The sequence below is a fragment of the Balaenoptera ricei genome, chromosome 1 (assembly GCF_028023285.1).
Source record: "Balaenoptera ricei isolate mBalRic1 chromosome 1, mBalRic1.hap2, whole genome shotgun sequence".
NCBI lineage: Eukaryota > Metazoa > Chordata > Mammalia > Artiodactyla > Balaenopteridae > Balaenoptera > Balaenoptera ricei.
In genome coordinates, this window is record NC_082639.1 from 118,542,843 (window position 1) to 118,561,407 (window position 18,565).

Here is an 18,565-nt window from a genome sequence, read left to right on the forward strand (position 1 = left end):
TGTGTTATCTCATAGTCTTTGTTTTTTTCCAAATATATTATTGTTATAACATACTCTGTAAGGTTCATACAGCCCTGCTTATGGCTACATGCTGAATAGGTGTTGAGGATGAATGAATGAAACAATTCTCATTCTCACCAGCATTACTGAGAATGACCATTTCTCCCATATACTCTTTCAGGTCATTTTAACTTTTTCTTATCTGATGATTTAAAAAAAAAAAAGGTTTTCTTTTAAATTTGCCTTTGGATACCATTTACATTTCCTTTTCAATGAAATGGTGGTTTCTTTACTTCGTCCATTTTTGGCAAATATTTTCTCCCAATATGTATCTTAACTTTGTTTATGTTCTATTTTTTCTTATAAAATATTTTAATTATTATTTGTTCAAATCTATTTCTTCTTCCTTTATGGCTTCTGGATTTTTTTTTTTTAAATTATTTATTTATTTATTTTTGGCTGTGTTGGGTCTTCGTGCGAGGGCTTGTCTCTTTGTGGTGAGCGGGGGCCACTCTTCATCGCGGTGCACAGGCCTCTCTCCAGCACCGTCTCTCGTTGCGGAGCACAGGCTCCAGACGCGCAGGCTCAGCAGTTGTGGCTCACGGGCCTAGTTGCTCCGCGGCACATGGGATCTTCCCAGACCAGGGCTCGAACCCGCGTCCCCTGCATCGGCAGGCAGACTCTCAACCACTGCGCCACCAGGGAAGCCCGCTTCTGGATTTTTTGATGTAAGGGAGCCTACATCATGCTGAGAGTAAACAAGTATTCTCTTAATTCTTCTTTCAGTAATCTTATAGATTCTTTTGAAGATGGTATGATGTATGTATTTATGTACTTGTGCCCATTCCATTGTTATACATAACATCTTTTTCTCTTGGAATTGGAATGCTACTTTTATCCTATATTAAGCTTCTTTATTCTAACAAAATGAGACAGATCCACTGAATAGTAAAAGACTTTTAGAAAATATTAATATTTATATATCTCTGTATTTTTTTAAAAGATTTATTTATTATTATTATTTTAAAATATTATTTTTGTATATTGCATCAGGTCTTAGTTGTGGCACACAGGGTCTTCATTGAGGCATGCAGGATCTTTCATTGTGGTGCGAGGGCTCTTCGTTGCCGCGCCCGGGCTTCTTTCTAGTTGTGGCGCACAGGGTCCAGGGTGTGTGGGCTCTGTAGTTGTGGCTCCCAGGTTCCAGAGCGTGTGGGCTCTGTAGTTTGCGGCACACAAGCTCACTAGTTGAGGCGTGTGAGCTCAGTAGTTGTGGCGCGTGGGCTTAGTTGCCCCGCAGCGTGTGGGATCTTAGTTCCTCGTCCAGGGATTGAACCCATGTCCCCTGCTTTGTAAGGCGGATTCTTTACCACTGGACCACCAGGGAAGTCCCTCTGTATTATTAGTTTACCCATTAAATAAAATAAAATAGCCCTGCTCCTTTCAGTGTTTTTCTTTCAAAACATTCGGGACAAAGGCAGTGTTAAGAAATAGAAAAGGATACAAATAGTGAGAATTATTTGCTTTTGAGCTTCCTGTAAGACAGAATAAGAGATGGTGGGGAAAAGATATTAGCATTTTAACTGTAACTCTGTAGTGATACTAAATGTTTGTATGACTAGGAAAGTTTGTGGGAGAAAATGTAGAAGCAGATCAGATCAGTGATTCATATCTTTCATATAAGAGGATGAAATAGACATACTTCATTTTTAGTTATTTTTCCTTTAGTATAGCTGGATAATGTTGATTTATCCATCATCTCTTAGTACTTCATATATAGACATAGTTCTAATATATCACACCTTTGCCTTGAAGTTGTCTTGAAGTGTTTCTCTGTTTATATATGGATCTTGCCTCTCTTTGTAAGCAATTCTCTGCTCAAGGATAGTATTATTCTGAATGAATTTGTTTGTGTTTTATTTTGTTACAGGAGGAGTTGGATTTGTCTTCTACTTCCCAGATGTCTCCCTTTTCCTTATATGGCGAAAGCTTTAACAGTCCCTCCTCAGCAGAGCCACTGAAGGAAGACAAGCCCATCATAAGTCCTAAGAGCAACACTGGTATTAATCCATCTCCTAACTTCTGTTATCTCTATTTTAGACTGAGCTTAGGCTCCATTTCTTAAAAGAAAATGTTGGATTCAGTGTATGTTTTTTAAGCTGGCTTGCTGTTTTTAAATTAGTGGACCTGTTTTGTTTGTTGTGGATGATTAATGTGGAGACGAAAGGGAAGAAATAATCTTCTTTGGTTGTTTTTGTCTTTATAGGTGAATGATACTTTAAATAGATTTAGGGCCCCACCATCTTCAGGAGAAATTTCAAAGTTTCAGTTAAAGATATTGAATGTGAGGGCCATTTGGCTGTGACATTGTTAACCTTATTCACCTCAATGCTTTATTCAGGGATTTTAGCTATTCTTCTTTACTGGTTCATGTGTCCCTTTGGCAAAGCTGCAGCTTGGTCAAAAAGGAAGACCTCAGACTGAGGACTTTTCTTCAGTCCATTAAGATATAGAGTGGCTATGCTTAAACTTCAGTAAGGGTAGTCAGAGGTCAAGATAATGTTTAGGGAAAGGTGTATAATAGAATCTGCTTTCTAGGATTTGCTTAATTGCCCTTAAACTGATCTGTGGTTTGTTTGGTTTTTCTCCAGAAAATGGACTGACTCCAAAGAAAAAAATTCAGATGAATTCAAAACCTTCAATTCATCCCAAGCCTTTATTACTTCCAGCAGCACCCAAGACTCAAACAAACCCCAGCGTTCCAGCAAAAACCATCATTATTCAAACACTACCAACACTTATGCCATTGGCGAAGCAGCAACCAATTATCAGTATACATCCTGCACCCACTAAAGGTACCTGAATGGAATCTGAGGCTGTGTATGTTTAATTGGAGGGCACTGAGGCTTGTGTCATATGACTTGTTTTAATTCAGGTTATAATTTCTGAGCACATGCTGTGTGTCAAGAATTGTCCTTGGTTCTGAGGATGTTGTAGAGATGTGGTTCCTATCCTAACAAGGGAGATAGCTATCGAGATTATTTACATCTGATAGTTCTTTTTTCTCACAGTTTTAATTATGAAAACGCCTGTCTCTAAGGCTTGTGGTTTTATATAACCACTTGTAACGAAGAAGAAAATCTGGGAAACTTTCTCGGTGCCATTTTATTCTGAGATTTTTGTGTCCATGAACTTTTTTGTTTTTAAGGAGAAGTCAGTATTTAAAATAATATTGTCCATTTCAGGTCTAATAGGTGTGTTTTGGCAATAGAGTCAGACTCTTAATCTCTGAGGAGGCAGCACTGTTTAGTAACATGATCTTGTATGGGGCATTAAGAAGAAACCTGAAACTCTGTCTTCAAGTAGCTAAGAATGTGTGTTTCTATATTTTGTCCACTAGATGGCCTCCCATAGTTGATTCTACAAGAAGTTTAGGTCTATACTGAACGAAGTTCAAGTTTGAGGATTTGGTACTATTCAGATATAGGAATCATTTGCACATAGAGATCTCTTGGGAAGATTATTCATCATTGTACTTATACTGATATGTGTACACATGACTAAAGGGAAACTTGCGCAGCGTTCCTTCCCTGGATTTAGCTTGTTGGCACCAAGTAGGACTGGGGTCAATGGGGAATGGGTTGTAAATAAATACCAGTGTTACATTTATGGCTGTATTTCCAGCTGTGGATTGTTAGCTCATTTCTTTGGAGCATGGTTTTAATGAGGGCAAGGTCATAAATTTGGTTTCCAGGTACTCTGTTATCTTTATTCTATTCCATGGTCATAGACAATATGACATTGATAAAAAGAACTAGGCGAGAGACTGGATGGATCCGTGAAAATCCACCAATCCCTACCAAAAAAACTCCAACCAAACAAACCTGAAATACCTGCCCTCTTAGGACAGGGTGAAAACTACTGCCTTTTTCATGTGAAAAATAGCAGTCCTGTAGAATGGGTATTCTTGTGGCCTGTGAATGGATGTTAAGTGTTCATAAACCCCTTGAAATAAAATGCAAGATTTAGTGTATGTTATTTGTGGATTTTTCTAGGGATAGTCTCCAAAACTTTCATCAGGATCTCAAAAGGGTCTGTGTTTTCCCAAAGGCTGAGAATCTAAACTTGTGAAGAACTTCACTATAGTTCCCGTAAGCTGTTAAAACACATGTATAAAAAGTAAAAAGTTTGATATTAATATGACGAGTATGTAAAGCAAGGGGTATTCGTAAGAATTTGCTCTTAGCAGACCATTGGCTATGTTTGAATGATAGAAGTTCACACCTATAGCAAGAAGAGAAACTTCTCTGAGCAGTTTATCAGTTTTAGAAACCTGAATCATACATTATTCAGAACTTCAGTGCTTTCCCATTATCTGAAGACAGTTTTATTTTGGGGGAGCATATGCTAATATAGGGCACTTGTCTGTTTTTATAGTACAATCTGGAGAGGTATATTGTAATAACATATAGATTTAAGTGTATATCTTCCATTTATTTGAAAATGGGGAGGGAAGAAGAAGAGAAATATAGGAAAGGCATTTTACAGTTAATCGATATAAGTATCAGAAGTAAATATTTTGCCATTAAAAAAGAGGTAATTCTTACAGGATTAAGTTCAAATTCTCTGGCTTGGAATGTAAAACCCTTCATGGTTTGACTCCAGTTTAGTTTTCTAACTTTACCTTATAATAACTCTCCTTTCTATAAATCTTTTAGTTCAACTAATCTGGCCATTGTCCCTTAACTTTTCTTTTTTTTCCTCGTTTCTTGACATGCCATTCTATCTGCCTGAAACAGCTTCTGCCTACTTCTACATCTAAGTCCTATACATCCATTAAGACTTGTACGAGTAGTGCAGGTGAGAGATGATGAAAGCCTGGAATATCAATGAAAATGAAGAGCCAGGACAGACAGTAGAGATGTTAAAAAGTGTAGAATCACAGGGCTTGGTAATTAGGTCATGTGAAAGGGGGATGGAGGATAGAGAGGAAGGTATCCTGTCTTGGGCTTTTTGGGTAGATAGTGGTAACAAATCATTGAAATGGAGGATAGAGGTAAAATAACTTGTTCCAGGTCATTCTATTAATGAGCAGTAGAGTCAGAACTTGAGCCCAGGTGGTCTGGCTCAGTCTGTGTAATTAATCACTATAGTCTATTGCCTCTAAAAGAATGCAGAGATGTGGTACTTGATCTCAAGAATTCTATCTAATTGGGGAGTTAACCAATTTATATCAATAGTTAAATAACAGTAACTATGAGAACTAATGAATTGATAATACATGCAGTACCCTTATAGAAGCTATTATTATACATAAAAGGAGGTTAATAGTAATTAATAATAATAAAAATAATTAATACTAGCTAACATTTAAGCTCTTATTACATGCCAGGCACTGTTCTAAGTGCTTAAGTGCATTATCTTATTTAATCCTTACATCAACTCTGTGAGGATGGGTACTATTATTGTCATCTCCATTTTATAGATGAGAAAATTAATACACAGAGAAATTTACTGTCACACAGCCATACTGTTTTAGACAAAGCAGGCATTCAATAAATGTTTGATATAAAGTTTGAAATCTTTGAAGGTAACTGAAAAGGAAGAAACTGACTATCACTATCAGTGAGTCATACATAGTCAAAAGTATCCAGCATTGAAACCAGCCGTGGTCCATTAAGGGGGATTTGTGTGTAATGCCAAAGAGGGTTTTGAGCATGCTGAAATGGATAAACAGCCTTTTGATATGTCCTTTTTAAGTGTTTCCACACTAGGAACAGTAGTAACTATGTTCAGCTGCTAACTATTTAAGACCCGAAACAGTCCTTTGCACTGCATTTTGTGCGCTGGTGGGCATCTAGCATGTCAGGTTTAGCAAGTCACCTTGAACACATTGTCATGGAAATTTAGTTGTTTCTCCACATTTTGTCTTGAACCCAAACATGCCTAGTATATTTATAGGATCTTTGATTTAGGCGCTCAATAATTTGAGATTAGTTAGGCACTCTGGGATGAAAGGGCTTGATGTGCATTTTGGGAAAAAAAGGAGGCATCAGTGGCCTGGTAGGACTTGGAGCCACATTTGGTACGCAGACCTTGACTTGACATTGCTCCATCTCCCTCACTCCGTGTTGCAGTTCTTTCAGCAACGAGAATGGTGATAACCAGACACTGGATACTACAGACTTGGATTATTTTTCTCAATTAGTTTTAAGAAATATTACAAAGCTATCTGCATATGTTAACTGCTAATATTTTAAATCTGTAACTGGAGCTAGAAGTAGGATCCTTTCTTTGAAATGACTTAATTCTTTATGTTTACCACCTTCTCTGTTCTTTGGAAGAATCCCACAATTCATTGAACATTGTTTAGTTTTTTAGGGTCTTTTTATCATAATTTTTAAACTCAGAAGATATGGAACACTGCTTCTGATAATGCTCTTCTCAAAGTATTGGTTTAAGTCAGTGGTTCTCAACCTGTAGACAGTGGGCCCTGGGATATGTGCGGTTGGAGTAGTAGTAACCTTTGGCTTTTTGCAGGGCATCTGCAAATCCATATTTTCTGTAGACTGAATAAATAATTTGTTTCATATATCTTTGTACTGATGTTTTTAAATTTTGTGGTTATACTTCTGATTACTAAACTCCAAATTCATTTAAAATCATTATTAAATTCTTAACAGCCTATTCTCATCACGTATTTTCTCAATCCACAAAACTGAAAGGACAGCCATGATCATCTTGGGTGACCATGATATTTTTGCTATTAAAGAAGGGTCCTTATATTCAGGGTGGGAACCCTTGGTTTAAGTTTTACATTTTGATGAGTATGTCTTTTCATAGTACCAGATTGACTGTAATATCTCAATAAGTGTAATTAAAAAACTTAACATTTACTATTTAAATAAATATGCTATTTATAAATTTACTTATAAATTTTCTTTTTTGGCCGCGCTACACGGCTTACGGGATCTTAGTTCCCTGACCAGGGACTGAACCCGGGCCCTCGGCACTGAAAGCGCAGAGTCCTAACTACTGGACTGCCAGGGAATTCCCTGTTAATTATTTTTATTTGAATATTTGGCATAAGCAAATATATATCTGCTTATGAGTCATTTCTGTATTTTATATGTTTTCATCTCATAAAATAAATTATGCCAAGGGAAAATTAGAAGATAAAAATATTTAGTGATCATTTATGCTCAAGTAAATTGTATATATTACAAATCTGTGAAATTATTTTTAGGTCTTTCTTACTAATTTACCTGGGATAAAATGCTATTAATTAAATTCTAGTTTTCGTATGCTTTCTGAGGCCTTCTGAAACATAAAGACTTTGATTTTATGCAAGTGATTTTTTTTTAAGCTAAGACAGATGTTCTTAACAAACAGGTGTTCTGAAGCATCATTTTGATTTTTAGTTTTCCTTGATCCTTTGAAATACTGAGCTGAGTTTTACATGGATCATGTTACACTGTCTGAAAGTATAGTATGTTTTTTTTCCTTTAAAGAAGAGTATAAATATACTATATGAAATTTTAGTTGCCAGTTACTTTAGTACCTTTATTTTGCTAAATAGGCTCAAGCAGTTGTGGATGTTAGGTGAGGCTTTCAACACCTTATAAAACTGGCCAGATCTGAAAGCAAACACTCAGCAGGCAAGTAAAAATTTTAATAGACCAGTGTTATGAGTTGTATGAGCCTTCTTTAGGTTAATGATACTAATTTTCCTCAGATTAGTGTAATTTTAAAATAAGGTTAAATGTAAAGATTAAGAAAAGATTTGTAGACCATTTTGGTGGGTAGGGGAGTCAATATTATCTGCAGACTATTTTAAATTACAGGTTTACATTTCCCTTGTTAGCTAAGTGGTTTGAACATTTTTGATATTTGTAGCCTCAGGTTCTTCCAAGTATTGAGTTACTGAATCTCTGTCATATATTTTTGGTGTTATATGTATTTCTAAATCCCATTAATTTAAAATATATGATTCTATGTTCAGAATAGAAGGTTTGATATTTGTAATATGATAAATACTTTTAGCACTAATAAATTTCAGAGGTTAATACTTAGAGAAATCTATGTATAACTTAGCAAATTTGATATGTGTTAGCTGAAAAAAAGCGTGGAAATACATCGTTAATGATAACTTCAAAGAGAATGAATTTAGTCGGTTTCATTAAAAACACAACAAAAGTCAGTATGAATGTGTGCTGCTATTGATTGTGTTTTAATTGGTGGTTTCAAATCCCTCTGTTTGGTCTTACCTATTATATCTGCAGAAGAGACCTAAATGTTGAATAGCTTCTCCTGCCACAGTAGTTATGCACCCTCTGATTCCTTTTCTTTTTTCTCTACTGCAGGTCAGACTGTGGTGCTCTCTCAGCCTACCATGGTACAACTCCAGGCACCTGGAGTTCTGTCCCCTCCTCAACCAGTCCTTGCTGTCGCTGGGGCAACCACACAGCTACCTAATCACGTGGTGAACGTGGTACCAGCCCCAGTGGCAAATAGCCCAGTGAATGGAAAACTTTCTGTGACTAAACCTGTCCTACAAAGTACCATGAGAAGTGTGGGTTCAGATGTAAGTTTTGAAGCTTAGTGCTTTTTTTTTTTTTTTTTTTTTTTAAATTATTTATTTATTTATTTATTTATTTATTTTTGTCTGTGTTGGGTCTTCGTTTCTGTGTGAGGGCTTTCTCTAGTTGTGGCAAGCGGGGGCCACTCTTCATCGCGGTGCGCGGGCCTCTCATTATCGCGGCCTCTCCCGTTGCGGAGCACAGGCTCCAGACGCGCAGGCTCAGTAGTTGTGGCTCACGGGCCCAGCTGCTCCGCAGCATGTGGGATCCTCCCAGACCAGGGCTCGAACCCGTGTCCCCTGCATTAGCAGGCAGATTCTCAACCACTGTGCCACCAGGGAAGCCCCGCTTAGTGCTTTTTTAATGCCTGATTTAAAAAATGAAAACAAAAAAAGGAACGAAACACTTTTTTGTTTTTTAAAGTCTGTTATATTGTGTCAAATGTGCTGAAATTGCAGATCCAGTCTTTGGTGGAAAATTAGGGTAAGGCTTATTATGTTAGAATCTAAGTGAAAAGGTTTAAAAAAGTCTGAAGTGGTTTGATGAAAAGAGAAGTATGCATACCTCCCTATTCTTTAATCCCTTCTTTTGAACCTTTTCATCACATTCCTCCAGACTGTCACCCCCAACTCAATCATACACTAGTATTTTACAGGATTCTTTCATGTTTCCTGATTGAAATGTTTTTGACAACTCCCCAGATAAGAGTCTGTAGACTGCTTTTTAGTCAGGGTTTATATTTATCTTCTCTCTTGACTTATTGAAGGGTTTTCACCACTGCATAATGATGACTTGCTATTCTTAGGAATTCTGTTTCTTAATGATTATTTAGTTTTTTCCCATCTTTGCAAAACTTCAAAATTTCTGTTGTAGGGACTTCTTGTAATTTATGAATCACAGAAAGTTTCCTAAGATCTGTCACAATCTAGAACCGGTTATAGTACTTGCCAGCTAACTCTTGCTTTCTTTAAAAGTGATACAAAATACCTCATGTTATGTATTAAATAGTAATTGAACATTATGGTCCTAAAGTTCAATGAAAGTTAAATAATCAGTCTAAAAGTGGGTTCTCTAAAATTGTGATTGGGAAAGCAAAGCCTATAAGTTTTCTTTAAAATAAAAGTGGATATTACTGGTTGTTAATATTGCTACTCCACCTTTTCTTTAGGTATTGCAAAGTACTTTTAAAATCCTGTGAGTTATGTAAGGTTGTTTATCATACTACTGACTGATCTGTCTACCAGAATTATTAACTAGCACGTCGGTAGCCCATTTAGTTGTGAAATTGCTTTACTGTTGCATAAACACAACCAAGTAATCTCCATGAGAAATATTGTAAGGACCCATAACAAAAGAATATTATCTACTGGAAGTAGAACATCGAAGTTCTATAGTAATTCCCACAGTTTACATAGGTATTGAAAACAGTGTGTGCCAAAACATGAAGGAGGAACATTAGTGTCATATGAGAACAGACATGGATAGTACAGGATTAAGCTTGACTATTATGTTAGTTTATTTTGAGGACTAAAAAAGGTAAGCACAGTGCTTATGGCATAATAGGCACTAATGCATAGTGTGTGTTTCAGTTGAAGATGAAATGATATGAAGCTGGAATTTGCTTTAAAATACTCTATGGGGAGATGATGAGCACAGGATAGAGGAAACATGATTGGCAAAATGTTGGTAATCATTTAAGTTGGGTATGTAATCTTTCTTTCCTTTTGGTGTTTGGTAAATTTTCTACAATAAGTAGATGAACAACAATAACAAAGATTAAAGATATTTCATGATATTTTCAATTAAAAAGTTGTACAACCAATAAAAAAAGAGTATGTTTTTCACAGGAGACTGAGGAAGTTAAGAATGATGAAAGAGGATTTTTTTAAAAAAAATTATTTATTTATTTATTTTTGGCTGAGTTGGGTTTTTGTTGCTACGTGTGGGCTTTCTCTAGTTGCGGTGAGCGGAGGCTACTCTTCGTTGCAGTTGTGCGGGCTTCTCATTGCGGTGGCTTCTCTTGTTGTGGAGCACAGGCTCTAGGCACGCGGGCTTCAGTAGTTGAGGCATGCGGGCTCTAGAGCGCAGGCTCAGTAGTTGTGGCGCACGGGCTTAACTGCTCTGCGGCATGTGGAGTATTCCTGGACCAGGGCTTGAAGCCATGTCCACAGCATTGGCAGGTGGATTCTTAACCACTGCACCACCAGGGAAGTCCTTTCATTTCTTATTTTGTTTATTTGGGTCCTGTCTCTTTTCTTCTAGGTGAGCCTGGCTAGAGGTTTGTCCATTTTATCTTTTCAAAAAAACAGCTCTTGGTTTTATTGATCTTTTCTGTTGTTTCTTGATCTCTATTTTATTTATTTCCTCTCTGATCTTTATTACTTCCTTCCTTCTGCTGGCTTTGGGTTTTGTTTGTTCTTTTTTTTCAAATCCTTTAGGTGGCAGGTTAGGTTGTTTATTTGAGATTTTTATTGTTTCTTGAGGAAGGTCTGTATCACTATGAACTTCCCTTTTAGAACTGCATTTGCTACATCCCATAGATTTTGGAAAGCTATGTTTTCATTTTCATTTGTCTTGAGGTATTTTCTGATTTCTTCTTTGATTCATTGTTGACCCATTGTTTTTTTAGTAGCATGTTGTTTAGTCTCCATGTGTGTGTTCTTTTCCCATTTTTCTTTCTGTGGTTGATTTCTAGTTTCATACCTTTGTGGTTAGATAAGATGCTTGAAATAATTTCTGTCCTGAAGAAGGATTTTTAAAATGATCCCTTAAAATTTTCTTTTAATACTCTTTAAATTGTGAATTTGAATGTTTCTTCTATAATATTCCCAAATAGAACTTGCAATAGAAAATATTCAAAGTTGTCTTTATGTAATTTGTTTAGACATTTAAAATATGTATTATGAAATATTTTAAACATGAAAAAGGTAATGATTAATTAGATATTTAAAAAATATAAACAGTATATCACAGTTGTTAAAAAATATTAATATATTCTTAGTCTACATTCATAGAATTATGACATTCAATCACTGGACAGTCTAGAGGAACATAGCTAGGATGGGGAGGAGGTCTAGAAACCATGTCATGGGGAGAGGAATGGTTTAAGGGTTGGTATGATTCAGTAAGCTGAAGGAGAGAAGACTGAAAGTAGAGCTATCTTCTAGGAAATGAAGGTTGTCATGCGGAAAATAAGATAATTGTTCTGGGTTATTTCAGAGGACTCATCTAGAACAGGTTCAGGTAAGTTATAGAAAAGTTTCTTCTAATTCTAAGATTCTTTGATATAGGAATTGTATTTAAAAACCAGAAGAGGTCTTTTTTTTTTTCTAGGCTTAATATCTGAATAGTGAGCATCTTAATGTTGGCAGTCATTGTATGTCACTGACCCATTCTGTAATCTCTAAACATTTCAATTAATTATTTGTTGGTCTTTTAGCCAGACATCCTTTAGAAGTTCTTTGGTGTGAAAGACTATGTCTGTTCCGCTTTTGCACTCTTAAGAGTGCTCTGTAAATTTGGTGAATAATTTACTGATGTAACTTTGGTGAATAATTCAGTCAACATTGAAGAACTGGGGGATGTGTGAGATGAGAAAGTATAGAACCAACAAGTATTAGCTTTTTTTTAAGCATTATTTATTGACTAGCATTCTTATTACTTTTCAAAATTTAGAGTTGACAGTAATACACAAGAAAGATTCAAGTACTGTGTGTCTGGTGCAAGAGACCTAAAGACGATTAGAATAAAGTTTCTGGTCAACCTGCACAGAGGTTCTTTTGCTTATTTTTCCTTGGCTAGCACATCAGGAAATGAGCCAAGCCTTTTCAGTATGAGTTTTCTGGTAGAGGTTTTGACTTAATGTTTATTTCAAATAAAGAAACATCAGTCTGTCCTATCTGCTGGCCAAGCCATTCAGGAACCCAGAGTAAATCTGTTCCAGAAGGAGCTGCAGAAACCTTTGATCTTCTCATGTATATAGTCTTCTGTGACCTCAATAGTGCATGTGTTTGTTAGACTCAAGTCCTGTTAAAGTAGGATAAATTTGAGTTAGTATAAATTCCTGGTTTAAAATGACCAAAATGAAAAATTTTTCATCAAGTGTTTTTTGTGTTTTTAAACCAAAGGTCTGGTGAAAAAGTTATAATTCAGCACCAAAAAAAAAAAAAAAAAAAAAAAGTGCATCAGTCTTTTGTGGCTTTGTATTGCTGACATGGCTTCTTTTTTTCTACCTTTTTTGTTCTTTTGTTTGGCTAGTTTCACTCTCTAGAGGCCTGCTACTGCCATAAAGTAGCGTTTTTAGCATACCATATTCTGCAAACTACATTAAGTGCCCCATTTTCTGTTATGAAACAGTTTGCCTGGTTCAAATTATAATCTCACTCTTTCTGCCTTTTGCTGGTAAATCTGTTCTGTTTAACTCTTGGAAAGCTCATCTAAGTTTTCAAGAAATATGGTTGGTTTTTGGCTGTGATCCTGATGGAAAAAACGAACACGGTCTCTTATTTCAGTGTAGACATTCTCTTAAGCAGTTTCTTAGTAAATGGTAATCTTGGAACTACAAAGATGCCTTCATGGGAGAGCACGCTTATCTTTCTTTAAAGTGCTATCGAATGTGACCAAACATCAAACCAAGGGCTTGGAAACAGCAGTCTGTTTAAATCTGCATTTAGTACTTCCGCCTACCCATTGTAATTCCATAAAGTTCATGAGACATTACGGCCCTGGTGTTAAGGCTGTGGAGCTACATTGTTCTGGTGATTGGGACAACAGAGCAGGAAAAAAAAAAAAGTGGTGAAATTCTATTCTACGTGTCGCATAGTGGGTCAAGGTGGAGCAAAAACCCTTAATAGAAATCAGTTGGTGGGAACAATGGAAAGAAAATGATCAGGAACTAGGTCAGAACTAGAAATGACATCAGATAGGAGGCTGACGAAGGGGCACAGGCTATACTGACAGGAGGCCCAGGGCTTCCCCTCAGCCTGTTCACTCTGTTGAACATCTTCCAAACCCTTTATTACTTTGGACCCTCTGTCTAATTCTTTACTTAGTGACCTGACCTCTTCCATCCCAGTCCCTGTCCTTTGGAAGTCCCTGCCCTGGGTCACTAGAGCCATCATGAGAAGGTAGTTGCTGGGGGGATCCCTTTCCACTGTCCTTCAAGTATCTGAATGGTGTGAAGGAGATTCCCCTAGCATACATACCAAATTAAAACTTTGTATTTCTTTCCTGTGGAGACAGTGTTATACGGTTAAGTTCAAGATTTCAGGTATTGTTAGTATTGTCACCACTGAGGTAATGTGATACTGGCCCAGATGGGGGCTGTGCACACAGTGTTCCTTTATTGCAGTGGAGGAATGCTGAACTTGGGAATTGACTACCTTTACAGCAAGGAGTAAGCAAGCCTCCTAATTGTCCCGAGGGAGATGTTACCTCATCTCTCAAGGTTTCAACCCTGAGAAATGGCCTAGGTAAAGAGTGGTCAGGGCCTTGTATTCTTGTTGTACCCAGGAGGACATGTAGTAGCACGACTCACAGGGGACCCCCTAAAGGAGTATCTTCCAAGGAAAATATGAATCTAAAATAATCTGTTTACAATGCAAAGCAGTGCAGAGAAACTCATAGAAAAATGGAGAGTGCCTATGTTCTATTTCAGAAAAAAAAAAAAGTGTAACTTTTACTGACACTTAAGCTGCTTATTTTATCTGTAACACCCAAGAATAGATACTCTTTGGGTCAAGGTGTGAGCTGAATATCCTTAAATTGTGTGGGTACCTCAGATCTAAGAAGGTAAATAATGAATAGATACTTTTTAGTGACTAAAGTCTTTAACAGAAACATGGAGATCATGATATTTCTTTAGGCTATAAAGTAGAGGAATCCATCAGAACAAATTCAACAGGAAGATTTGGAGATCTGAAAAGCTATCCACATTCTAGTAAAAAAAATCACTTCTGTGTTGACTACTTTTTGGCTTTGCTGCTACCAGGGACTCTGCAAATAAAAGAAAAACATGACTTGTTAAAATATTTGCAGTTCCTTTTTAGATGGAGATTTGGGGCTTCTAAAAATTTATCTTGAATAAAGACGTTGACAAGTAATCTCATTTGTGTTTACAGTATCTTTGGAACGGGAAGTGAACAGAAGGTTTTTTCTTTTTTTCCCTGATGTGTTGCATTAGGTTAGATTTATTTCGTGGCGACGTTAACATTCTTTATTCTGTATTTTTCAGTGTAGCATCTTGATAAGGTTAATAAATAATTATTTTTAGAGGGATGCTGATTTATATCAATAAATAATTAAATACTTCTCTCCTTTCTCTGATTTCCCTTCCTGTAACCTGTCCCTGGAGACTCATTCTTAAGGAGACAGTCCTCCCATGCCCTAGATGCTTTCTAGCCATTTTGTTCCCCTGTTCAGAAGCAGTCACTGTTACTAGTTTTTTATGCATTCTTCCTGAGACAGTTCTTTAATATATAAGTATTTGTCTTTTTACCTATTTACCTATTTTATGGAAATGGTAACATACTATAAACACTGTCCTGCACCTTGCTTTTCTCACTTAATACATCTTGGAGATTTTTTCCACATCAGTACATAAAAAGTTTTCCTATTTTTGTAATAGATGCATGGTAGTCTTACTTCACAGGGGTGCCATAATCATTTAAGAGTTTTGCAGGTTTTTTCTTTGTAAACATTCCTCCACTGAATAACTTGTTACTTATTTCATTTTGTTCATGTGCAAGTATACCTGTAGGAGAAATTCCTGTAATTGGAGAGTCAGAAGGTAGGTAGTTTTTCACCTTAGGGGTAAACTGTTCTTTTACACAGTTGTAATTTGTTCTTCCACTTTCAGCGTATGAGAGTGACAGTTACAGGGTTTCTTAATGGAACCCATAGATAGGTTTCAGTGTTTACATAAACAAGTTCCCTTTTCTTCGCCTCACTCATTCCTTGCATAATTATTTGTAATACTTTGTGTGCATGTACATTTGTCTGGAAAGAGAGTCCATAGCTTCCTAATGGCCTTTTGAGGTGAATGAAAGTCCTTGGTTGTTTGGTTTTCTAATAGCTTAATTGAGCTAAAATTCATACACCATAGAGTTTGCCCTTTTAAAATGTACTATTTAATGGTTGCTTAGTATATTCCCAGAGTTGTGCTACTATCACTGCTATCTAATTCTGGAATATTTCATCACCCTAAAAAGAAACTCCATTCCCATTAGCAGTCATTCCTCATCCCCCAACCTCCACAGCCCCTGGCAACTACTTACTGATCTGCTCTCTGTATGGAGTTGCCTATTCTGGACATTTCATGTCAATGGAATTATACAGGATGTAGCTGTTGTATATGACGTCTTTCAGTTAGCATATTTTTCAAGGGACATTCATGTTGTGACATGTATCTTACTTACTCCTTTTTATGGCCAAATAATATTCCATTGTTCCGATATACCACATTTGGACTATCCATTCATCAGTTGATGGACATTTGGATGGTCTCCACTTTTTGGCTGTTATGAATAATGCTGCTTTGAGCATTCATGTACAAGTTTTCATAGTCTTTTAAAAACCATTTTTAGTATATAAAGTGTTTACAAATCAGAAAAATGCAAGTTAATCCAGCAATCAAATGGACAAAATAAGTGAATAGATAATTTACAAAGGAGAATGGCAAATGATTTCAATGAAAGGATCAATAGCTATATAGTCTTAGAAGGTGTATGTTCTCCAGAACATTACTGCTTTACAAATATGTGAAAGAATATTAATTGTTAACAGAAGAGGACTTTTGACTGGTTAAAGGTGGTTAACAAATGATACTCAAGGATTAAACCTGTTATGGTTAAAATTTTCTGTGGCTCTCACCCCCCCTTGATTATGAGTTCTGAAGGAAAGTTTCTTTTTTCGTTTCCTGTAACTCCTTAGTGTTACGTGTGCACTGCAGCTGTATGTGTGTGTGTGTGTGTGTGTACATGTGTATTAGACTTTGTATATGATAATAATTTCAAATTTTAAAAAGTTGCAAAAACAAAAGTAGTGCAGAGAACACCCATGTGCCTTTACCTGGATTCACCTATTGTTAACATTTTACCACATTTGCTTTATTAGTTCATGTTATCTATCTGCCTGTCTATCCATCTATCAATACATACATACTCAAATTTTTTCCTGAACTATTTTAGAGGAACTTACATACCTCATAGTCCTTTACCGCTAAGTATTTCAGTGTATATTTCCTCAGGATAGGGATATTCTCTTAAATACCTGTAGTACAGACCCATAAATTTATGTTTGTAAAATACTTTATTCAAATGTCAATGTTACAGTTTTATCAGTTCAGTTTTTTTCCCTCCAATACAGGATCCAGTTTAGGGTCAGATATTGCATATAGATGTCATGTCTCTTTAGCTTCTTTTAATCTGGAACATTTCCACAGCCTTTGTCTTTTTGACACCTTTGAGAAATTCATCTCTTTTCTAATATAGTTTTTTTTTAATTAATTAATTAATTAATTAGGTTGCGTTGGGTCTTTGTTGCTGCGCGCGGGCTTTCTCTAGTTGTGGTGAGTGGGGGCTACTCTTTGTTGTGGTGCGTGAGCTTCTTATTGCGGTGGCTTCTTTTGTTGTGGAGCACGGGCTCTAGAGCGCAGGCTCAGTAGTTGTGGCGCATGGGCTTTGTTGCTCTGCGGCATGTGGGATCTTCCCAGACTGGGGCTCAAACCCGTGTCCCCTGCATTGGCAGGCGGATTCTTAACCACTGCGCCACCAGGGAAGTCCCTCTAATATAGTTTTGATAAGTACTTCACGTTTATTTTTGCATAGTCCTATTTGATTCTCACAGAATCCTTGTAAAGTAGGCTTTATTCCCATTTTACCATTGAATGAAATCAATTGGTTAAATATTTCAGCCAAGGCCATATTACTTAGATGGCTAATATTGATAAAGTGGTATGTGCCAGATACTTTCTAAGTGCATAAAACCTCCTGTTGGCCTTTTGAGGTGAATGAAAGTCCTGATAAATACAGAATAAGGAGCAGACTGAGCGATCTTGGGAGGAGATTAGATTTTTATTCTTAGGCTCTGTTTTTCTGCTTTTGTAGGAATTAAATGAGATTTCCAGATTTTGTCTGTTTTTGTTTTTGTTTTAGTCTGATATTTAAAATTTGAAATGTGTAAAACTAGGAGATGGAGTGAGGACAGATATTTTCAATATTACTTTAGTTGCGCAGTTTATCAGAGCAGCTGTGAGGCACATTGTTGTTGGAATTAAGAATTTTTGCCTCCTCACCCAGTTTATTCATAGCTGCAGGATGTTTCTTTTTACTGACACTTATGTGTATGGTACATTATAGTTTACAGAGAACCTTCATGTCCATTACTCATTTGATCCTCACCTCAATCATATGACCTGCGATAATGGAGTTAGGATTCAAGCCTAGGCCTTCTCTGAGTCCAGTGCTGTTGTCATTACTCTGTGCTCCATTAATGGGGCTTTACTTTCAAAGCAGCCCTGATGCAGTGCAAACTTCAAATTACCTACGTCTTGCAACTTGCTGCTCCCTTTTCTCTCCCTCTGCAAATGTATTCTCTTAATTAAAAAAAAAAATTCAAGCAGATGGTTTTACGTCTTGAGAGACAAAGTATAAAGATGGACCTTATTTGAACAATCTGGTATCAAATAAAACAGCAAAGTTAATATCATCCATATTTTATGATACAGTAGTCATTATTGTGCTACATGGTAATTAAGCACACATGTTTAACATCAGTGCTAGAACCATTTTGTTTTTGGATTGGATGAGACCTTTAGAGGATTAAAGCGGTGGCTTTAAACTTTTTGTCCATAATCCACAGTAAGAAACGTATTTTACATTTCTCTTGACAAACACAGTCTAATGAAACAAGAGATAAGCTCTTACTAACTCCCTCTTTTTATTAATGTTTAAATAGACTCTGGGAGAAGAAATGATTTTTCTAAGATC

The 18,565-nt window shown here is 36.5% G+C and overlaps 1 protein-coding gene across 1 annotated transcript in view; it reads left to right on the forward strand.

Moving 5' to 3' along the window:
- Positions 1-18,565, forward strand: part of ATF6 (activating transcription factor 6) — a 225,394-nt gene that overhangs the window by 20,622 nt on the left and 186,207 nt on the right. The window contains exons 5-7 of the mRNA XM_059935010.1: positions 1,931-2,060; positions 2,652-2,855; positions 8,364-8,584. Of these exons, the coding sequence (XP_059790993.1) occupies positions 1,931-2,060; positions 2,652-2,855; positions 8,364-8,584 (555 nt within the window). The remainder of the gene's footprint in view (positions 1-1,930; positions 2,061-2,651; positions 2,856-8,363; positions 8,585-18,565) is intronic.